Source organism: Octopus sinensis, linkage group LG23 (assembly GCF_006345805.1).
Source record: "Octopus sinensis linkage group LG23, ASM634580v1, whole genome shotgun sequence".
NCBI lineage: Eukaryota > Metazoa > Mollusca > Cephalopoda > Octopoda > Octopodidae > Octopus > Octopus sinensis.
This window is the reverse complement of record NC_043019.1, coordinates 16,562,541-16,587,907: the sequence shown is the minus strand read 5'-3', so window position 1 is coordinate 16,587,907 and position 25,367 is coordinate 16,562,541. Positions and strand designations below refer to the sequence as shown.

Here is a 25,367-nt window from a genome sequence, read left to right as displayed (position 1 = left end):
TTGTTCTGCAACTCTGTGTTTCCTGGTAGAATCTCAGGCCATGCTTGGCTTCATTCTTTGCCCTCAAATTATTATGAACCATTCAAAGAATGAATGAGTCTAACAAGTGAGTGAAATCCACCACAGACTGCTTAGAAAAAGATGACTATGGCTGGAATGCCTTTCAGTAGCAACCTGCCTGAGAACAGGAGAACGCCTCTGGTTCGATGGTACCAATGTTCTGTTTTAAAGTGATCTTCCATTAGAATGTTGTTAATTTGAGCGAAAAACCAGCTTAAATAATGACAAACTTCATTAGCACTCCTACAAGCATACACACTAACAAGAGTTGCAACAATAATTAGCAACAAACAAACATCATTATTATGACTGCGACTGCTACCAATGTAAGGAGTATTGTATTGTAACTTACCTTTTTAGGAACATGTGCCACTCTGCTTTGTGTCTTGGCAGCTGTACCAGCCACGGTGCGAAAGACATTAATATTGCAACTCTCTGGCATAGACATGTCTGGAAGTTTCAACTGCAGCTTTGGTAATACCACTTTCTTCTGTAAACAAAAACAAATTATAATCATTATTATTATTCTCTTTATTGCCCACAGGGGGCTAAACACAGAGGGAACAAGGACAAAGGGATTAAATAGATTACATCGACCCCAGTGCGTAACTGGTACTTATTTAATCGACCATGAAAGGCAAAGTCAACCTTGATGGAATTTGAACTCAGAACGTAAAAACAGATGAAATACCGCTCAGCGTTTGCAACAGGCGTGCTAACGATTCTGCCAGTTGATGTAATTGACTCCTCCCCTCCCCCCCAAACAGCTCCCCTTGTGGAAAAATTTGAAGCCATTATTATTATTATTAATTTATAAAACATTGACATAAGCCTTCACAAAAAATTGAAGACTGATGATGTTCTTCTGGCAAAGTGAGAACACAGGATTTCCTTGTTTATGATTTTAAATTTCTCTGTTTCTTCATTTGACATTTGGAACTTGAAACAGCAAGACGAGCTGTCGAGATATTGTTCAAACCAATAAACAATCTATTACAACTGCACCATGCTTTATCATCATCATCAATACTTAGACCAGTGGTTCTCAACCTTTTTAATACCAAGGCCAGGTCCAAAATCTCAAAACCTGGGGTCCATGGTTGAGAACTGCAAATTAGGGCTCTTTATTTTGAGCCCAAATCTGGCCAAGAACAACTTTTCTATTCATTTTTTGGGGCATCCGTAAAATATCAGTGAGGTACTGTAGCTGATGTAATCAACTACCCCCACCAGCCAAAAGGGTTGGCCTTAATCAGAAACCATTTTTATTCCCTTTGCCTTTCACCTTTTTATGGTCCGGCCAAGTACTACGGTCGCTGTAATTGGCTAGGGCCTTCCTCCCAAATTTCAGGCCTTGTCCCTAAAGGATTACTGTTATTATTAAGGCAGTGGAGTAGAAGAACCATAAGAGTTTTCTTTTTAGACATAATGCCTTGATGGATTTGTTCACAAGTTCAAATCTCACCAAAGCCAACTTTACTTTCTATCTTTCCAGGGCTGAGAAAATTAACTAAACTCAGGTCAGAAATTTCTAGCTTTATGCCTGTGTAAGAAGAAACCGTTGTTGTTGTCATAACCATCTTCATTATTATTATTATTATTACTTTTATCGACATTGACAGGAAAGCATACATGATCTCAGCTCTAGAAAAATCTCCACACCTTCCACTACTTTTATCCAAATTGAGATGTAATCTGCTTGTACAGACAAATGTGTGTGTGAGAGAGAGAGAGAGAGAGAGAGAGAGAGAGAGAGAGAGAGGAATGTGTCAAGCATTGATTTTGCTAGAAACCATAGCGTTGCATCAATGGCAATGAAGAAGATGTCAGAGTAAAGAGAAACGAATAAGATTGCTGTTGTCTGCTTGAAATCAGCTGACCAGTACTCAAGGAGATGGGGGGGGGGTCAACAAAAACAGCAACACCAACAAAACAACCATAGTGACAATAACAACATCAACAATGGTGGACAATAACAAACATTATAAATATACAAAGGTGGGCTGAAAGAGGGGGATTAATAGCTTTTAGTAAAGAGTGGCAGAGAGAAATAGATTGGAGGGGGAGGGGGGGGGCTAGTTAGAAGAATTGATCAGTCAGGGCTTCATGACTGACACACAAAGCAGCAAGAGAAGCCTTTGGCCATTTCTTCAATGTGAAAAATGAAGGCCCAAGTATTATAGCTAAAGCCTGTGTCCTAAAGCATGAGGAAGGAAAAACTATCTGATGGAGGCAACGAAATGGCAAGAAACTCATAATCCAGTCTTTGACAGATTGGGGTGGGGAGTGTTACATCGTCGTTTTGAGGAGATGGGTGTGGTTTCCCAACAGCATTTTGCTTGGTTGTTTGGAGCAGGTGATACACTGGAAACTGGTAGATTTTAGTACCTACCGTGACTGGTTGCCGAGAGACTTTCAGCAGAAAACACAAGGTGCCACAAAAAGCTGATAACAACCACTGAAACACAGAAGCTGATGAGCAGTTGCATCAGGCGCAAATTGTCCAGTTTTTATAGTCTGGCTTTTTACTGACCTCTGGCTAAACATCACTACAAGTAGCAGTAGCAGCAGAAGAGGAGGATTGCAGAACAGACAATGATAAGAGCAGAATTTAAGATTTTGGTCAAGGTTGGCACTTGTCACTGATCAAGTCAGAGCTCAAACAAACACAATCCTCAACAGGTCCATCCACAACAACCTTCAGCTTATGAAATATATCATTTGCTGGAGGACTACTATGGATAACTTCTAGAAGTGCTTGACCTGGTAGCGCTAGTGAGGGGCTGTACTGGCTCAAGAAGATCTCTACAGGTGAGGAAGTGCTGTCAGAGTGGCGTTTCCAAGACGCACACACAAAGAGAATTCATTCTACAGGCACCTGTTCAGTGTCTGGCTTGTTAGAGCCCTCATTGAGTTTTCCAAGTTTCACTTGAAAAAAGGTGAGGGTGGAGAGAGATGTTTTGCCCTCAGATGAATTATCAAAAGGTCAGAGTGGTGACAAGATTAGATGAGACTTCTCTAAACCAGTGAGAGGACAGTTAGAAAGGGCATTCTGTCCTTGGTGTTTAGGGCAACTAGCTCTTCATGGAAGTTCTCCAGTCCCAGGACGGCAGCTTCATCATTTTTCATTATTTGTATACTAAGTACATATGTATTTCCCATTGTTTCTTTCTCATTCGATTTTTCTATGGAAACACACTGTTTTCATATCTTTGTGATTGTCACCTCACCACACCTTACCTCACCAACCACCACCACCACCACCCTGGTAACAAATAAAAGAAAATGCCACCACCGCCACCATTTGGTAAGGAAGGATAGGTACTCTTTGTTCTAACTGGTTGCTTTTACAAAAGAAGATGTGTGGCTGACATGACCGGAAACTGATGTTTTCCTCTTTAGTCAAGCCATATCCACTTTTGACAAGTTCTGTCTAGAAAACATATGAAGTATTCCCAGAAGGGCAGAGCTTTGGAGCACCCCTCACATGTCTGTCTTGTTCCAGGAGGTGGGAGAGTTTCTCTGGAATTGAACCTAATGCTTTGATGGGAGTTGCTACAACTTTCACTGTTGTTGTTGGGCATTCCCCACATTCTTTATATCATTTCTAATTACTTGTCAATTAAAAATAATCTGTCTGTCTGTTTGTCTGTCTACCACTTATATATATACAAACATACATAGTAAGACAGAAGAGGAAAACATAGTAAGTCAAACCTTGCTAAAACTGACCTCGCCTGCGCTTGTGTCATATAAAAAGCACCAAGTCCACTTTGCTGAGTGGTTGGGGTTAGAAAGGGCATCCAGCTATAAAAATCCTGCCAAAACAGTCACAGAAGTCTGGTGCAGGCTTTGGCTTGGCTGGCTCTTGTGGTACCATCCCACCCATGCTAGCATGGAACATGGACATTAATTGATAATGATGTATACATACAAAATGCAAAATTTTCTAATGATGGGTAATATCCATTATTCCACTTATCACATCCTCCACCAAACTCTACATGTATCCCTACTCCACACTTGTTATTCACTCCATTTGATACAAACTTAAACAAGTGAGACTGTCCCTCTGCAAATTGTTTTAACCCTTTAACTGCAAAATTAAATTTCATGGTTATTCCAGTAATGATATTAAATATCTACCAAAAAACAGAATTGGTATTTTCTACAAGTCACGTTGTCTCCATAAACTTGACATATCTCAAGAGAAAATAGTTTCAAAACATGACATTTCTCAACAAAAAAATAGATTGGTATATAAAACTGGTTTCTGAGGGAGGACAACAAACCTTATCAGCCCACAGAGTAAAATTTCATGTAGAAAGGCAGCAAACAAAACAAAAAAGATAGGACAATGACAGTACCTGAATGAGATTGAACGGAAGGCAAGTTCAAAGAGACAGCTGAGTTAAACAAAAATCAATGGGAAATATGAGAGACAGAAAGAGAGATGTTTTGAGGAGTGTCAACAACCAGACTTGTAGCACAACAATATTGCGTCACTGGTGCATGGCACTCCTAAATATTACGACTCTACTGTTTCTCTTAAAAGTATCCACGTGTACTTCATATCTGTTATTTCCATGTATTTTTCTTTAATATGATAGAGGGAGAGTTCAAAGAAAACTGGCTACTACTTCTAGTAAGTCAAGAAATTACATTGAAGCTTCTCTTACTCTTTTACTTGTTTCAGTCATTTGATTGTGGCCATGCTGGGGCACCGCCTTTAGTCGAGCAAATCGACCCCAGGACTTATTCTTTGTAAGCCTAGTACTTATTCTATCAGTCTCTATTGCCAAACCGCTAAGTTACAGGGACGTAAACATACTAGCATTGGTTGTAAGCGATGTCGAGGGGGGTGGGGGCAAACACAGACACACAGACATATATATATATACATGTATAGAACAGGCTTCTTTCAGTTTCCGTCTACCAAATCCACTTACAAGGCTTTGGTTGGCTCGAGGCTAGTAGAAAACACTTGCCCAAGGTGCCACGCAGTGAGAGTGAACCTGGAACCACGTGGTTGGTAAGCAAGCTACTTACCACACAGCCTCTTGGTGACTAATAATAATAATAATAATAATAATAAGAGCACTCAGAGAGTACAAACCTCCACCAAGGCAACGCCAATATCCTCTCAACGATTAGCCAGAGAGGATTTTTAAAATGGGAATATCTGAAATAAACTCGATTGCTCTCACAAATGAGAATACTAAAAAGGAACCTGACTGCTCTCAAAAATTAAGTAAAGAAAGAGGAAAAATAATTCAGAATCCTTGTCTGGTACCAGATCAATCCCAAAATCTTATCAGTTTGTGCTAGTCAAGAGGCCAAACATCCCTGAAAGTTTCATCTGAATCCATCCAGCGGTTTTTGAGATATCTTGTCCATGGACAAACAAACAAATGTGACTGAAAACAATACCTCCACCTTCGCTAAGGCAGAGATAATAATGATAATAATCTATTCTACTGTAGGCACAAGGCCAGGGATATTAGGGACGGGGTTATGTCAATCAATCCCAGTTTTCAATTAGTACTTAATTTTAACGACCCTTGAAAGGATAAGAGACAAAGTTAGCTTAGAATGTAGACAGACAAAATGCTGCCAAGCATTTTGTTCAGCAAGCTGAGGGTTGTTCCAGTTAACCCTGATGCTGACGCCGCCGCCGACAATAATAATAATCCTTTCTATTGAAGGTACAAGGCCTGAAATTTGGGAGGAGGCGACCAGTCAATTATATCAGCTCCAGTGTTCAACTGGTATTTGTTTTATCAACCCTGAAAGGATATAAAGCTAAGTCAACCTTGGCAGAATTTGAATTCAGAATGTAGCAACAGGCAAAATAACGCTAAGCATTTCACCCGGTATGCTAACGATTCTACCAGATCACTGCCTTAATAATAATAATAATAATCCTTTCTACTAAAGGCACAAGGCCTGAAATGTTTTGGGTGATGGGGAAAGTTGATTACATCGACCCCCAATACTCAACTGGTACTTAATTTAATGACCCTGAAAAGATGAAAAGCAAAGTTGATCTCAGTGGAATTTGAATTCAGAGCACAAAGACAGATGAAATGCTGTGAAGCATTTTGTCAGGAGTGCTATAATAATAATAATAATAATAATAATATAATAATAATAACAATAATAATAGAATATCTTGTAGAGCTTCTCCAGAAAGTTTACCTCTTAGGGACAAGAAAGATTATCAGGCGGGTTCTAAGTACTTGAAAGACTACTGAATGCCAGTGGATACCCAAGGTTACAGGTAGTAACTAGCTACCCATGTAAATTCTACCAGAAATAGGACTTAACCGGAGTCATAACGATAATAATAATAATAATAATGACATTGACCCCAGGACTTGACTGGTCTTTATTTTATCAACCTTGAAAGGATGAAAGGCAAAGTCAACCTCAACAGAAATTGAACTCAGAACATAGAGACAGACAAAATGGTGCTAAGCATTTTGTTTGGCATGCTTATGATTCTGCCAATAATAATAATAATAAGTCTAATTTTGGAACAAGACTTGCAAATTTGAGAGGGGAGGGTCTGATTACACTGTTCCCTCCCTCCCTCACCACTGTATTTGACTGGGATTTTATTTTATTCATCTTGAAAGGATGAAAGGCAAGTTGACCATGGCAGGATTTGAAGATAGAACAGGGTTGATAAAATAAATGGTAGTCAAGTACTGGGGGTTGACGTCATAGACTTACCACCCTACTCTAAAATTGCTGGCCTTGTGCCCAAAATTTGAAAACTTTATTATTGATGTTGCTGTTGTTATTGTGTTGGGAAGGTAACTTTATTTGTGCTCCAGTCTTTATTTGTTTCTCAAAAACTAGATTACTATGCATGTGTCTTATTGAAAGTGTCACCTCAAGCCAATGAGGGTTTTTATTTAAAAAAAAAAATATTTATCTTTCTTCTGTTGTATTTATGAAAGGAAAAAAAAAAACCTTTTGCAAATAACTTCTTCACTAGGTGACATTCACAGCAAAATGTCAACCAGATAGACGTATCCGCCCTGTTCAACAATCCAAATACATTTGTACAGATATCACGCAAAAATTGAAAAGATATAAAACAGGATCATGTCAACAATAAACAACCATGTTGAGGGTGTTACTGACATAAACAAGAGTTTATGTGAAGACAGCAACAACAACAACAGAAACACTACCAACATAGTCTTTCACACACACAGGTCTGCAAAATGTCACATCTAAAGGTGAGATTCTTGTTTTGAGCAGGTTCCTGTTGGAGATGCCAGTTTGGCATGACTGTATTTTAATTCTCTCTGCTTTCTCCAAGAGTTGGAAAGAAGGAAGTTGATGAACCTACGTTTCAAACAAATATACCCTCAAAAATGAACCGAAACAGGCACCAGACAATGTAAGGGACCGTATTTTGTCTACTGAATGAGGTGAAAACGTATAGCACTGCCTGCCTGCTTTATGGGACTAAGGACAAAGCTTTGAGACAGGCTGTAGTGGTAAGCACCATACCTGCTATACACTTGCTTCATGCTACAAGAGGCAATACAAGAGAATGGTTTGGGGTACAGCCAGTGGCATTAACCTCAAACATGCCTTTTATGGTGCTGCCTTTTGAGCTTCAATGATTTGAAACGGATTTTGACATCAGACGTTTTATTGCTTTGCTTCTCCACTCCCATCTTTGTCTCTCGCTTTACGCCTGAGAGGAGATGGAAAGTGTTATGTCAATCATGTTCAATTAATAAACTGTAATCTCTTTCTCTCTTACCAGTCTATTTCAGAGAGAGAGAGAGAGAGAGAGAGAGAGAGAGAGAGAGAGAGAGAGAGAGAGAGAGAGAGAGAGAGAGAGAGTGTGTGTGTGTGTGTGTGTGCGCACGCATTTGCCTCCAGTGCCAAAACACCCTGTCAAGAGAACGGGTTGAAGGTCCAGTCAGCTGCGTGAAATCACCAGTGTCGGAACTGCTGCAGCCGACTGCCTTATTCTGTTTATTTTGTTGCATAATATAGACATTTCATTAGGAGATGTCAATAGGGACCTAAAAATCCTTATGACCGTCACAAAACCACAAGGCCAGTGACGAAGAAGAGCAGAAGACCCAACCATTACACTTGTGGCACCAAGAATCACTTTGAGTGCTTTCGACCTCTAGGGGTCACGAAATACAAAAGATGACAACAACCACAACAGGGTCTAGAGGTAACCATCCCAACAACACCATTGATCAAAGATTCAGAATTGGTGGAAGATATTACCTCATAGGGGCTCACTAGGAGGTCACAGGACCCATTCCCTCAAGCCATGGCTAACATTGATGGAGAGGGAGGGATGAGCGGTGCCCTGACAGAAACAACAGCAGTAAACCTTAGTCTTTACAAAGCTAACCATCAGAACCAGCATCATTCTGTCTTGTGATGCGGGAGTGGGGGGTGATGAGAAAAAAGGTTTCCAAACAATATGGAAGAGTGTAAAGAAGGAAAAAGATAAGGACCCCCACCAAAACAGAAAGAGTAAACCCTTCAAAGAACAACGGTGCCCTTTTCTTAGAACTATTATCAATTTATTGTCCTTCAAAGGTCAAGCTGGGACCTCATACTCAGAATCACAGATTTATGGAGTAAGGGGAAATTGAGATGAATATGTTAATTCCTGGTTCAGAGGAAAAACCGGGGTCAGAAGATAGGAGACACTTAAAAGACAGGATGGAGGCAAAAATAATAGGAAAGTGTTGCAATGAAGTAAAATATATCCGAAGGATATTAGTTGTTTCCTCTTTCACCCACTCACAAAATGTTAATGGATTATTTCGGATGTAGAATACTGTAGTGTGAACAATGTTGGTGAGCAAGCAACGACATGAGTGACCAAGTGGTGGTGACCAACTTAACTCTTTCATACTCATGGGCATTTTCCAATTTTAATTACTGTGTTTTTATACTTTTTATTTATTCCATCCAACTATTTGTTTTTTGTTTCTTTTTTTTTTAATTTTTAATTTGTATTCACTTTAATTACTCTTTTTACTCTTTTAGTTGTTTCAGTCATTTGACTGCGGCCATGCTGGAACACTGCCTTTAATCGAGCAACTCGACCCCGGGACTTATTCTTTGTAAGCCCAGTACTTATTCTATTGGTCTCTTTTGCTGAACCGCTAAGTGACGGGGACGTAAACACACCAGCAATGCTAGGGGGACAAACACAGACACACAAACATATACACACACACTTATATATATATATATACATATATACGACAGGCTTCTTTCAGTTTCCGTCTACCAAATCCCTTCACAAGGCATTGGTCAGCCCGAGGCTACAGTAGAAGACACTTGCCCAAGGTGCCATGCAGTGGGACTGAACCCAGAACCATGTGGTTGGTAAACAAGCTACTTACCACACAGCCACTCCTGTGCCTATTTTGTATTTAATTGTATAACATTTTTTACTCTCTCTTTGGCATTGGAAAACTTGCATTTTCCATTCATTTGTAAGTCACCTGTTCAATGTATTTTGGCCAGCCCTTGAGACTAATAACGAAAAGATTGTTACTACCATCCTCCTTCTCCTCCTCATTTAGGTGGAGAGCAGGCAGAATTGGTAGCATGCTGGACAAAATGCTGAGTTCAAATCCTACCGAGGTGCACTTTGTCTTTCATCCTTTCAAGGCTCAATGAAATAAGTACCTATTTCTTTACTACCCAGAAGGGGCTAAACATAGAGGGGACAAACAAGGACAGACATAGGTATTAAGTCGATTACATCGACCCCAGTGCGTAACTGGTACTTTATTTATCGACCCCGAAAGGATGAAAGGCAAAGTCGACCTCGGCGGAATTTGAACTCACAACGTAACGACAGACGAAATATGGCTACGCATTTCGCCTGGCGTGCTAACGTTTCTGCCAGCTTGCCGCCTTTTACGAAATAAGTACCAGTTGAACAGTGGGGTTGATATAATTGACCAACCCCTCCTTCCCGCAAGATTTCAGGCCTGGTGCCAAAAGTAGAAAGGATATTACTTCTTATCATCATCGTCATTATTATTATTATTATTATTATTATTATTATAGCAGTGAGATGGCAGAATTGTTAGCACGCTGGACAACATGTTTAGTGGTATATCTTCTGGCTTTTTATGCTCTGAGTTCAAATTCTACCTTGGTTGACTTAGCCTTTCATCCTCTCAGGTCTTGATGAAATAAGTACCAGTTACATACTGGGGTTGATGAAATCAACTTACTGCCTCCCACAAATTTCAGGATCTCTGCCTATAGTAGAAAGGATCATTATTATTATTATTATTATTATTATCACCAAGGCAGTGAGCTAAGCAGAATTGTTGGTGCGTCAGACAAAATGCTTAGCAGTGGTGTTTCTGGCTCATTACATTCTGAGTTCAAATCCCACCAAGATTAACTTTGCTTTTCATCTTTGGAGGGAAAATAAAATAAAGTATCAGTTAAGTACTGGAATTGATATAACCGAGTAACACCCCCCCCCCCCACCTTGACTTCGTACCAAACTTTGAAACAATCTAAAATCTAGTTTGATAGAAACTTCTTTCAGAATTCCTATTTTGTTTCGCACACATTAACTTGCAGAGATTGAATGCTGTAAAACGCCAGAGAGGGAAACTGAGCTGTTTCTTTCGATATGTACATCTAAAGCAAAAGTTTCTCAGGGGCCCTCAAAAAAACTATTGAGGCTCCACAATTTACTATTTTGTTGTATGGACCTTCAGGGGCCATATGGATCCCCAGTTCAGAACCACTGATGTAGACAAATGGTTGAAGGAGATTGGAATTGAATGCCAGGTAGAACTCCTACAGAAACTTTGTCTCTTAGGGACAGCAAGGACTATCAGGAAGGTTCTAAGCACTTGAAAGACTATTGAAAACTTGTGGATACCTAAGGTAGTAACCTGCAACCCACATAAATCCTACCAGGAATAAGACTAAACCTAAGTTAAACCAAATAACAACAACAACGATGGTTTCAAATTTTGTCACAAGGGCAGCAATTTTGGGAGAGGGGATGAGTCGATTACATCGACCCCAGTGTTCAACTGGTACTTATTTTATTGACCCCTGAAAGGATGAAAGGCAAAGTCAACCTCAGCGAAATTTGAATTCAGAACGTAGCAACAGGTGAAATACTGCTAAGCATTTCATGCAGTGCACTAATGATTCTGCCAGCTCAGCGCCTTAATAATAATAAAAATAATAATTATGTTTTACCTAGCTCTATTTATAAACATCCCTTTTTGCATGCTCTGAATGATGATTCTATGGTTAGATGAGCTAAAAATAAATGAATGAATAAAAGAGGATCTATGATGAGCTTATGGGCCTGATGCAATTTTGGGTGAAATGTTTTCATTCTCATTAACACCCCTCCCCTATCCCCTGCTCCAAACCACTGAATCAGCTTTAGAAAAAGTTGACATGGGAGTGGAGGTCATAGTTGAAATATTTTAAGTAATGTGGAAAGCGAGGACAGGGAATGATTTCTGTGTGAGAGAGAAATAGAGAGAAAGTGAGAGAGAGAGAGAATGATTTAACTAAGTGGCGGTGGTGGTGGGGAGGAAGGAGAGATAAAATGTTATAAAAAAAAGAAGCAAAATGAAATATGGAAAATGGGGGATGGTGTGAGAGGAGGATAAGTTCAAGGAAACAAATATGATGAAATCTAATAATAGGCACACCTATAATTTCGTGTTCCTTGCATATTGGTAACATGGACATTAACCACAATGATGGTGATTGTAATGATAATAATAGCTGGTGAGGTTGGAAGAGGGAGGTCAAAGGCCACTTGCTATAGTGACAGTGAGGGTTCTAGATTTAGTGGAATGGTAGGGATGGTAGGGGCTAAACTGTCACAATGTGTAGGGGGCAGAGGTCAACTGGTAAAAGTCAATCTCAAGTTCTCAGACTTCATATACACAGATATGTTCATCCATTACACACACATACACACACACACACATGTTATATATCATCATCATAATCATTTAGTAGCCATATTCCATGCTGACACACATATACATTTTTACTATATAATATATACAGTATACACATACATGCATATATATATATATTATATATATATATATATATATATATATATATTATATATATATATATATATATATATATATACACATTATACACACACACCACATATATATATATATATATATATATATATATATATATATATACACATTATACACACACACACATATATATATATATATATATATATATGAGGTTATAATTTGGGCACCTTGAAGAATTTTATTCAAACAAAACAACCCCTGTACTTTTAAGCCTGGTACTAATTCTATTGGTCTAAGTTACAGGGATGTAAACACACAGACACTGGTTGTCAAGTGATGGTGTGGGACAAACACGGTGACACACACACACACAGGTTTCTTTTAGTCTCCATCAAATGAACTAAATCCACTCACAGTAATTTGGTCAGGCCGAGGCTGTAGCAGAAGACACTTGCCCAAGGTGCCACACAGTGGGACTGAACCAGGAACCATGTGGTTGGGAAGCAAACTTGTCACCACACGGCAAAACCCGTGCCTGATATATACATATATATTTAAAATATCTTTGTTTCAGGCATTAGACTGCCCATGCTGGGGCAGCACCTTGAAGGAATTTACTTGAACGAATCAACCCCAGTACTGACCCGTTTTTGTAAAACCTGACACTTATTCTATCGATCACATTTGCTGAACTGCTAAGTTATGGGGGATGTAAACACACCAACACCTGTAGTCAAGCAGTGGTGGGAGTCAAACATACACACACACACACACACACACACAACGGTCTTCTTTTAGTTTCCATCTGCCGAATCCACCGTCAAGGCTTTGGTCTGCCTGGGGCTATAGCAGAAGACACTTGCCCTGAACTCAGAACCATGTGAGTGGAAAGCAAGCTTCTTACCACACAGCCATGCTTGTGCCCATGTTGAAATAACTTTATTATTTGAATGCATTTTAAGGCAGTCAGATGGTTTAGTGATGTTGTCTGTGGTACTTGACAATCTGAGTTCAAATGCTGGCGGGGTCCATTTTGCCTTTTGTCCTTTCAGGGTGTGTGTGTGTAATATAATAAGTGCCAATTGAGCAATGGGATTGATATAATCAACTGGCCCCTCCCCTCAAAATTGCTGACCTTGTAACAAAACTAGAAAGAATTATTTTAAGGCACTTAAAACCGCTAAAGTGACGGTGACGTAAACACACCAGCATCGGTTGTCAAGCAATGCTAGGGGGGCAAACACGGACACACAAACATACACACACACACACACACACACACACATGTTTACTTCGTAAAAACCAGTCGCGTTCTTTTTCCCTCCGTTCGCCCACCTCGGGATCCTTCTTTCTTCCTTCTCTTATGTTTCCGACGAAGAGCTCCGCTCGAAACGTCATACCCTCCTTCTTCCCTTTTTCCTGAGCGCCTAATAATAATACTTTAATTGTTCCACGTATTGTTGTTTTTTCTGTTTTCCCGTTTGGATTAACCTTATATATATATATATATATAGATATATATATATATATATATATACATATATACGACGGGCTTCTTTCAGTTTCCATCTACTAAATCCACTCACAAGGCTTTGGTCGGCCCGAGGCTATAGTAGAAGACACTTGCCCAAGATGCCACGCAGTGGGACTGAACCCGGAATCATGTGGTTGGTAAGCAAGCTACTTACCACACAGCCACTCCTGCACCTATATATTTTAAATATATATATACTAGCATTAAAGACCCGTCGTTGCCGGGTCATAGTGCTAGTGCATATATATATGTGTATATATGTGTACATATTACATGTACATCTATATATATATACATCTACACATAAAATACAAAATACAAAGTTATATCTTGATATCGCTAGCGATAACAATACTCAAAATATATAACAGACTGGAATTGTAAGCCCGTCTCTTGTAATTTCGATCAATTGTATCTTGTCCTCCCTCTTGTATAAAAGTGTGGCTACAATCCAGCCTACCTCTACTTCTGGGGGTGGGGGTGGGGGGGCATTTAAATTTTTCCGGGACGTCCTACGTCCCAGATATAAAGGTAAAAATGAAATATTTCCACTTTGCAAGTTTGAGTCGAGTACTCACTTGCACGCTCCGTTGACTCGAACCTTGCTTCTATTGTGGCGAATTTACCGCTTCTGATTAGATGTCTTTCATAGTCGCAACAAGACACTTTTCGAAGGTGCTTTCCTCCATGTGTTCAAATCTTTTTTCTCTACATTGTATACTTTATAGACAATAGTCTTTCCTTTAATTTAATTTTTTATTATCCATCTGGACTATTCCATTACTGCACGCTAATTTTATTTTTAATTTATTCCCATTCATGTGAAACCACTTATTGAAGTTCAAGTCATTGATGCAATTTTATACCAATTGCTATTTTAATTTTTTTTTATGTTACAATTATATTATACTTTAGTTTGATTTTAATTATTACTTACGACATATAATTCAATTGTTATTATCATTTTTATTGTTAAAGTGAAAGTATCTGGCATAAAATAGAGAAATGTTTTTGTTTCACTTTTAACACATAATACTGAAATAGTGGAGAAGATATGATATTGCTATGGGCTCGCTCTAGGCAAGAAGTTGAACATTTTTTTTGCCCATGAAACTACATGGACCCTAAGTAAGGTATGTGTAAATTTGAATGAAATTGGTTGTGCAGTTCTCAAGTTTTAGGGAAACACAGACAGACACACATTCTCAGTTTTATATATATAAAGATATATATATATATATATATATATATGTTGTGGTTGAGCTGTTTATTATTTATTATTCACTCTCGATAAGTTCATCTTCTTTTTGTGTCCTCAGCACTTGGCATCCTACCTTAGGGGCCTTTAATTGTATTACTACATGAATAATATTTTTCTATACGAATAATATTTTTGTCTTATGACTGATTCGTCTTTTGTGCTGGGCACCTGGTAGTAACTAATATTTCTACCCTTCTTGTTTATATTCGCATATTTACATGATGAATTTATTCGTAAAATTCTTCCCGGCATGCCCTATACTGCCATGTAGATTTTGCGTCTGCGCAGAGATTTGAAAAGTTAAGATCTGCTAGTAGTCGAGATCGACACATGTTCTCACATTGCTGCAGACCTCGATTCAATTTAGGCGACTCGTTGATAAAGCCAGCCTTAGCAAACATATTTTGTGTTTTGCTAGAAAGAGGCAGAAACTGATTGGTCCGAGGTGTAAAGTTATCGGTAAATGTTTTTGATTTTCACTCTCGATAAGTTCATCTTTTTGTGTCCTCAGCACTCGGCATCCTACCTTAGGGGCCTTTAATTGTATTACTACATGAATAATATTTTTCTATACGAATAATATTTTTGTCTTATGACTGATTCGTCTTTTGTGCTGGGCACCTGGTAGTAACTAATATTTCTACCCTTCTTGTTTATATTCGCATATATATATATATATATATATTATATATATATATATATATATATATATATATATAGAGAGAGAGAGAGAGAGAGAGATAGATAGATACAAATATATAGATAAACTGACACACACACACACACATATTTTTTCAATGGCGGCCCATTTTCGCGGGGTTCCACTATTCCCTTCTCTCTCTCCCTCTTTTACGTTGTCTGCCATCCCCCCTCTTCCTTCCCCCCCTTCCAAAGAGCATTTTTAAGCCAGCCCGTCAGTTCAACCTTCGCATATTCCCGTGTCAGGCCGAAGAACGAAATGTTCCCAAGATAAGAGTCTTTCTAATCTAATGTTGTGGTTGAGCTGTTTATTATTTATTATTATTATTACTATTATTAGTATTAGTATTGTCCCTTTGATCCTCGGTCGAAAGTTTGCTTATTATTATTATTACTATTTTCAGCTTCGCCTCGTATTGCATATTATTTCTCCATACAGGGGTTTTTTTCAATGGCGGCCCATTTTCGCGGGGTTCCACTATTCCCTTCTCTCTCTCCCTCTTTTACGTTGTCTGCCATCCCCCCTCTTCCTTTCCCCCCTTCCAAAGAGCATTTTTAAGCCAGCCCGTCAGTTCAACCTTCGCATATTCCCGGTGCACCCGCCCTTGCCCACCCCCACCACCAATACCGGATATCTCTATATTTTTGCTCCATCTATACCGGATGTCGCTTCTCCCACCACCATTATAGGTGTCTACTCTTCAACACGCTATTTCACCATGCATTACCCCTCTCTTGATATCCTACGTTCTACTTGCCTAGAACCTGTCATCATTTCTCTGAACCACCCCTCCCCACTAGTGCTCCCCTATATATTTCTGCACCCCCCCCCCACATAAAAAGCACCATCCGAACGTGACCGATGCCAGACCCCTCTGGCACCTGTGCAGGTGGCACGTAAAAAACACCCACTACACTCGCGGAGTGGTTGGCGTTAGGAAGGGCATCCAGCTGTAGAAACACTGCCAGACTAGACTGGAGCCTGGGGCAGTCCCTAGCTCCCCAGACCCCGGTCGAAACCGTCCAACCCGTGCTAGCGCGGAAAACGGACGTTAAACAATGATGATGATGATATATATATATATATGCATGAGTAATCACCACTGCAAGGTGAATAGAGAATGAAAGCGGTTTAACAGCCATGTCTATTGGAACTGGTTCTGGCAGAGCATCATTTGAGCTGAATATCAGGAAACTTTAGTGGTCATCCCAAATCAATACTGTTATACTGTTTCCCTGGATCATCTTATAATTACCGATTACATAAGAACTTCTGTTAATCCTACACTGTCTGCTTGCATAGATTCTTACTAGTCTGTTATTATTGCCAGCAGGATATTCCATTTGTTCCAATAGTGACCAGTTGTAGAATTAAATGCTGTACATTCTGCTGACACAGCACATGTGTTTCTGGTCAAATATGAGACAAGGGCGAGGGCTGAAATTTCTCACTGAATGTTAAAATGAGTGGGAAAAACTCGATTTTTAGAATTTCTGATAATGGACAAGGAGTTTGTACATTGAAATTTACATGAATTTAGAAACAATAAAAGCTAAATAATAATAATAATAATAATTGCAAACAGTAAGTCAAGATATAGACAAATGGCTGAAGGAGATTGAAATAGAATTCCCAGTGGAGTTCCTGCAGAAAGTTTACCTGTTAGGGACAACAAGGATTATCAGGAGGGTTCTAAGCCCTTGAAAGACTGCCTGAAATGTGTGGATACCTAAGGTTATAGGTAGTAACCTGCTACCCACATAGATCCAACCAGGAGTAAGACTAAAACTGAAGTTTGTTTTAATAATGGTTTCAAATTTTGCTACAAGGGTAGCAACCTTGGGGTGGGGATGAGTTGATTACATCGACCCCAGTGTTCAACTGGTACTTATTTTATTGACCCCCGAAAGGATGAAAGGCAAAGTCGACCTCGGTGGAATTTGAACTCAGAACGTAACGGCAGACGAAATACCTATTTCTTTACTACCCACAAGGGACTAAACACAGAGGGGACAAACAAGGACAGACAAACGGATTAAGTCGATTATATCGACCCTAGTGCGTAACTGGTACTTATTTAATTGACCTCGAAAGGTTGAAAGGCAAAGTCAACCTCGGCGGAATTTGAACTCAGAACGTAATAGCAGATGAAATACTGCTAAGCATTTCACCTGGCGTGCTAACGTTTCTGCCAGTTCGCATGGCAGGCGAACAATTCTGCCAACTCGCTGTCTTTGTTTCAATAATAATAAAGGAGATTGGAATAGAATACCCTGTAGAGCTTCTACAGAAAGTTTGCCTCTTAGGGCAGGGAAGATTATCAGGTGGAGCCTAAGCACTTGAAAGACTATTGAGAGATTGTGAATACCTAAAGTTACAGGTAGTGACCCACTACCCATGTAAAGTCTATCAGGAATAAGAATGAACCCAAGTCAAATCAATGATAATAATAATTAATAATTGTGCCACTGTTTAATGTCCACTTTTCCCTGCTTGCATGGGTGAAATGGAATTGACTGAGGCAGATTTTCTATGGCCAGACAATGTTTTTCTAGGGAAAAACTGGAAATAAACAATTTCACTTGTGTGATGGTGGTGCTTGTTTTCAACCATCAGGTGATGTCAGGACAAATGTACACACACACACACAATGAGCTTCTTTCAGTTTCTGTGTATCAAATCCACTCCACAAACTTTGGTTGTCTGGGGCCAAAGTAGAAGGCACCTGCCCAAGGTGTTATGCAATGGGACTGAACCAAAGAGTACACAGCTGAAAGGCAATCCTCTCAACCACACAGCCACGACTGCACTGACTGACAGAAAGATCTTCTGACTGTTAATCTCACTGACACTGTTTGTACAGTTTGCTTAGCAAAAGATGCTGTGAATGGTTTCCTCTCTGTTCATGGTGATCTGCTTGTCGTGTATACAGATTTACATTCTTTGGCTGGAATTGACTCCACAAATCTTGAATTTGTACAAACTTCTAAAGCACTCATCCACTATGCCAACGATAGGTACAAATAATAACTCAACAGACAAGAATCTAATCAAACATTAAAGATAACAAATTTGGCAAAAAAAAAAAAAATCAAAAACACATCATTCAGTAAGGTGGCGGCCATGAAGTCTTTGCAGCGCCTCTGAGATGGAATGCAGAAAGGTAAAAACTAACTGGAGGCTGGGTTTAGACGTTTGTAACAGAGTGGATTGATAAAATATGCAAGGGGCAGGCAAGGTAGCTGGATTAAACTGTATGACAGATTAAGCGAATCAAATAAAGAACAGGTAGAATCCATTTGATAAGATTCCACAGAGTTTCTGCCAACCCAGTTTTCTTCACATGGCCAGAGGTGATGAAAGCTGATAGGAGAAAACAATTGGCCAAGGTGCCATGCAATGGGATTGAACCTGGAACAAACTAATCCTACTTACTCTGGTAGACTACATTCTCGTATTCTTTTACTTGTTTGACTGCGGCCATGCTGGAGCACTGTCTTAAGTCAAACAAATCGACCCCAGGACTTATTCTATTAGTCACTTGTGCCGAACCACTAAGTTACAGGGCCGTAAACACACCAACAGCGGTTGTCAAGTGATGGTGGAGGGACAAACACAAACACACTATAAGGAGTGAACTTACCAAGAGAGACTTTCCAATGACTGGTTTGTCTTTGCGTAGCATAGGATTTGCTGACCGTTTCTGCATTTCTAGAATACGATTCTGCATGACTTGAGCAGGGCTTGGTTTGGCTATTACTGGCCGGACTAACTTTTTTAGCTGAAAAAAAGAAAAAACAAAAAATGTCATCATTTTCATCCCAGCCGAGTGTCATGTGTTTCAGAGACAACCCATCCACCCTACTGAGCCAACGTAATAAAGCAGATAAGGAGCCAAGCACTGGGTTCAATTCATTTCAGCTCTAAATTTCTGCCCTGGGGCCAAACTTAAAGAAACAATATTATCACGGTAACGAGTGGGCAGAATCGTTATGGTGTTGGAAAAAATGCCATCCAGTTATATTATGTTCTGAACTTAACCCATTAGCATTCAAATTACTCTGTGCAATGTAATACTTAATTCATAAGGTTTTGAAATAATCATCCATTATCTTGTATATTAGAAATCTCAATGATGTGAGAGTTTACATTTAGAGTGACAGTGTAGCTTGGGTGTGAGAGGCTGGATCTGGCCAGTTTGAACATCAAGCAGGTGGAATATTTAGGCCAGATATGGCTGGTCTTAATATTAAAGGGTTAAATCCCATTGATGTCAACTTTTCCTTTCATTCCTCTGGGGCTGATAAACTAAGGTGATGATGATGGTGGTGGTGTGCCATAATACTTTCTGCTTCATTCTCAGTGAGCTCTGGTTGGAAAGATGCAGAAAAACCAGTGACACATGAGCTCCTGAGGGGCCAGAAGTAATTCAAAGAGAAACTGGACGTGAGAGAGTTAAAGACTAAGTTTAGAAAACCACAAAGGCTCCCTAAAGGATCAGCTGGGTTATAGATGCCGAGAGGAATGTGAGGGATGAATGGAAGCAGAAGGGAGGCTACAGATACAGTTGTATAACAAATGTAATTTCAACGAGTTTCTGTTGAAGTTTTTCACAGAGCTTCTGTAGTTTGATGTCACTGAGGTTGTCCTACAATCCTTTCCTCCCTACTCAACATTCTAATTGTCCAGTCCTTTTTTTTTTAATGCTTTCATGGATGGGGTGGAATTTATTGAGGCAGTTCCTGCTGCCAACCTTTGCCTGTTTCTGTGCTGGTGGCATGTAAAAAGCACCCAATCCACACTCTTGGAGTGGTTGGCATTCAGAAGGGCATCTGGCTGTAGGAACTTTGCCAGATCAGATTGGAGCCTGGTGCAGCCTTCTGGCTCACCAGATCCCAGTCGAACCATCCAACCCATGCCAGCATGGAAAACGGATGTTAAACGATGATGATGATGAATGACACTACTTGTATGACAGGGACACACATAATGTAAAGACAAGGATGGACACACACACAAATAGGCTTCCACACTGTTCCTATCTGCCAAACCCACTCACAAGGACTTGGTTGGCCCAGGACTGCAGTAGAAGACACTTGCCCAAGGTGCCTTGTAGTGAGATTGAACCAGAAATCATGTGGCTGGGAAGCAAACTTCCTAACCCTACAGCCATACCCGAAGTAGTCAAAAAATAGTTTGTATTGTTCATTATTGAAACTTTTGAGTTTCAAGGCCAGGTGTAGGGTTAAGACAAAAACAAAGGTAGGGTCAGATGGAAACCTGCTATTTGTTGAGAGACCTCATTCAAACAAGGACACTGATATTAGTTTCAAGGTCAGTAGGACAATATTTACCTTGTCATTACACTGTCTGTTGGCTGCTGCTGCATGTGCAACTCTCTTCTTACCATCGTCCATGGATGGAGGAGGCCGCACCACTTCCCTTTTCTAGAGAAAACAAAGCAAAAAAAAAAATACATTTATTACATTATTGAAGAGCTAAGTCTGTGTACAAAGATAACTGTTCATAGGATATCACATGAAAACAGGATTTGAGGACATAAAACCAGATAACAGCACCAGTGTATATGGTGCTGGGAAGCCTGGTGTGTGTGTGTGTGTGTGTGTGTGTGTGTGTGTGTGTGTGTGTGTGTAGCGCACGCTTCTCTCCCTCCACCACATGACAACACTCAATTTATATAATATCTGATAGTACAGTTCTTGACATAATCTAATACCTGGAATTATGATATATAGCCCTTCACCATAATACCTGATAATATATTATACCAGACGCTATATTGTCTGAGAACATAACATCCTTGACAAAAGTACCTGAGAATATAACATCCTTGACAGAATACCTGATTATATAGCACCCTTGACTAGAGTGCTCGAGAATTTGTACCTCATAATATATTTTCTAAGAACATAATAAAAGTAAAGTACCCTGTTAACAATATTTGTATCATTAGGCCTAACTCATTGTAAAGTAAATACCACCATGAGTGACAACCAAAGTACAGTGGAAAAGGTAAGCCACTGGATTTGGTTAAAAAGCGACGATGAGCAATGACTAGAAGAATATTGAGCTAAACTTGATAACCAGTTGATCGAGCGAGTGGGGTCTCATTTCACTGATGGGGGCTGGTGCGCAATGATGTTGTCGAGAGGTAGGCCCCAAAATGGCTTGCATCCTATCCTGATAACCCCATACACTTGCCGGTGTCTGGTATGCAGAACCTTCAACCAGTAGCACTTGCGTCTGCAAGTTGTTTGCAAGACATCTAAATGTATTTTCTCAGAACTGTTCTAAACATCTCTCTCTCTCTCTCCCTCCCTGAAAAATGAATTAAACAACATCATAGAAACTTAATCTAATTTCCAAACTTATTAAAAATGATTTAGCACCAACACAACCCATTTGGCACTGGTTTTTATTAGCAAAGGGAGTTTGGAGAATATCTTCAGCATTTTGGTCCTAATCAGGAACATTAGAAGTTTTCCAAAACAATTATGGTTTACGTCAAGATAGATGTCATAATGAGGATGGGGGCTGCTGCATCCAATGACTAAAACAGCAAACTGATGAGAGTGGAGCAGCTGTTTGGCTGGTTTCAGTTATTGGATGCATGGATATATTAGGATGTCACACTGATTACATTTTAGTTGATTTTATTGACCTAATAAAGGAACACAACCAAGACAGAACCAAATACAAAGTATTTTTGTTTCAATTTTGTCATCCCTTGCCAATTATATACATACGTAAGGCAGCAAACCCGGCAGAATCCTAAGCACTTTGGGCGCAAAAGGCTTAGCAGCATTGTCTGTCTGTCTTTACATTCTGAATTCAAATTCCGCTGAAGTTGACTTTGCCTTTCATCCTTTCAGGGTTGATAAAATAACTACCAGTTGTGTACTGGGGGTTGATGTAATTGACTCATCCCCTTCCCATCAAATTGCTGCCCTTGTGCAAGAATTTGAAACCAGTTATACACACACAACCACGCATCTGACAAGTTTCCTGTATAGTTTTTATCAATTAGGTTCCTCTCTCTCAAGGCTATGGTCAAAGACTCTTCTCCTAAGTGCTACACAGTGGAAATTAATGTGGAACCATGTGGTTGTGAAATGAACTTCTTGACTACGCAGCTATCTCCCCTACACTCATACAAAATACACCAAAGTAATTTCTAGATACTGGCAGCTGTCAAGATATCTTTAACATGCAGGCCGACCATATTCCAGTGACCCCAATTATATTTTATATATATATATATGTGTGTGTGTGTATATATATATGTGTGTGTGTATGTGTATATATATATATATATATATGTGTGTGTGTATGTGTGTATATATATATATATATGTGTGTGTATGTGTATATATATATATGTGTATATATATGTGTGTATGTGTATATATATATATATATATATAATATATATATATATATATATATATAGGGTCATTCCATAAATAATGCAGTTTTTTAATACTTTTATTTTTCAAAATTAAGATAAACAAAGTTCCTTTTTAATCTAAAATATACTCTCCTTCATTTTCTATACAGCTCTTCTATATATCTGGTAGACTTGCATGGCCCCTCTTCCAAAATTCACTTGTCCATGATGGAAAATACCCCTCCAGTATTGTTCTGACCTCATCTACAGAATTCATATTTTTTCTGTCCAAATAATTTTGAAGACTGCAGAATAAATGATAATCAGATGGGGCAATATCCAGTGAATATGATTGGGGCATTGTTTCCCATTGAAACTGCTCCAGTCATTGGAATGTCATCCTCGCTGTGTGTAGCCAAGCATTATCCTGATGGAAGAACACCTTTCATCATGAAACCAAAGATGGTAGCTTTTCTTCTAGCACTGACTTAATCCACTCAAGCTGTTCGCAGTAGTTATCATTTAGTTTGGGTTTAAAAGTTCAAAGTTGACTAAACCTTGCAAATCCAACCAAACAGATAACAACACCTTACGTGGATGAAGACCTTCTTTAGCCTGGGATACAAGTGTTTCTCTTTTCCCTATCCACTGTCTTTGGCACGTGACATTTTTACAGAGAACCCATTTCTCATCACCAGTCACTATTCAGTCCAAAAAAGGCTCATTCATGAGATGCGACAGCAAAGAACATACATTCACTCTCTGCAGGCGATTATACACAGAAAGTTAGTGAGGAACCTATTGACCCAATTTGCTGACTTTTCAGATGGCTAGCAGGTGTCAATGAATGGTCGAAGGACCAAATCCAAGTTTCTCTGCTAGTTCCTCAACTGTTTCAATGAGATTTTGTTCCACCAGGGTTTGCAGGACATCCTCATTGAGTTCTACAGATCTTCCAGGACGGGGCTCGTCTTCTAGTCTATAGTTTCCAGCTCAGAAATTCTCTGGAACCACCGTTGACACTGGCTTATGCTTATTGTCTGATCCCCATATATTGCTTTAATATTCCTCGCACTTTCCATGGCATTGTTACCTTTATTGAACTCATAAAGCAAAATATGCCGAATATACTCCTTTGTCACTTCTGTTATAGATTTGAAAAAATAACTGTTAAAATTGAACTGCACTCTTCAAGCTATTGAAAAAAACCACATTATTTATGGGATGACCCTATATATATATATATAGCTAGCTAGATAGGCATGGCTGGGTAGTTAACAAGCCTGCTTTCAACCACCTGGTTTTGGTTTCAGTCCCACTGTGCAGCACCTGGAGCAAGTGTCTTCTACTATAGCCCCAGGCCAATCAATCTCTTGCAAGTCAATATGGTAGACGGAAACTGAGTAGAAGCCTGACGTGTGTGTGCTTGTCCCCCACCACCACATGATACCACTCAATTTATTCACATTGCTGTTACAACAACAACTGCTACCTCTGCCATCACCAAGAGAGATATCATTGCTATTTCTAGCAGGCTGAATGACCACACAGAAGTTCCCACAGCAGCTCACAAACAAGGAAGAAATTTCCTCCTCATGTGTCTGATGAAACAGTTGTCAGATATTGCAATAATCCCTGGAGGGTGATGCAACAGGACTGACAGGTCACTCCTGCAATTAGCAATCTTGGCTTCATTAATCTTCATTACAACATCAACCACATTTTTTCGTTTTTTTCGTTTGACTAAGAATGTTCTGGAATACAGCTAATACTGAGGCTAAGAACTTTCTGAACCAATAAGAGAGTCTCTACACAGTTACTTGTCCTGCTAGAAATAGCAGCCAAACCCCCATCAAATCACACCTTACTGTCTTAAAAAAAGGAAGGACACACTAAACGACATTATCCTAAAAGCCTTAGAGTGTATTTTATCAAAGGTCTGTCCACTCAAGGTTGACCTTTAACTAAAACTCCTTATCAGATAATGATACAGCCCTACGTGGTTGCTTTCATTGCTAGAAATAGCTGATGAATTTACCTCAAATAAATCTTGACCATTTTAAATAAAAGAGGTTACATTAGACATTGGAATGTCTGAGATATTAAAAGATGTGATACATACAGCCAGAATGCTTTTGGTTACAAGCCTTCTCTACCAGGGCTGACTCAGGGTTAAACAACAACAACAAAGAACCTAATTTCCCCATGTCAGTCATTGTTGTTGCTGCCATCGTTAATGTTTTTAACATCCACTTGCATTCCATTCTTGCGTGGGTCAGATGGAATTCATTAAAGCAAGTTTTCTACAGCTGGATGCTCTTCCCATC

The 25,367-nt window shown here is 39.4% G+C and overlaps 1 protein-coding gene across 1 annotated transcript in view; it reads right to left on the bottom strand.

Moving 5' to 3' along the window:
* The window catches only part of LOC115223380 (RNA exonuclease 1 homolog), an 85,098-nt gene that overhangs the window by 22,724 nt on the left and 37,007 nt on the right, over positions 1–25,367 (bottom strand). Inside the window, exons 3-5 of the mRNA XM_029793888.2 lie at positions 20,987–21,079; positions 19,276–19,413; positions 413–550 (exon numbers count right to left, since the gene is read on the bottom strand). Of these exons, the coding sequence (XP_029649748.1) occupies positions 413–550; positions 19,276–19,413; positions 20,987–21,079 (369 nt within the window). The remainder of the gene's footprint in view (positions 1–412; positions 551–19,275; positions 19,414–20,986; positions 21,080–25,367) is intronic.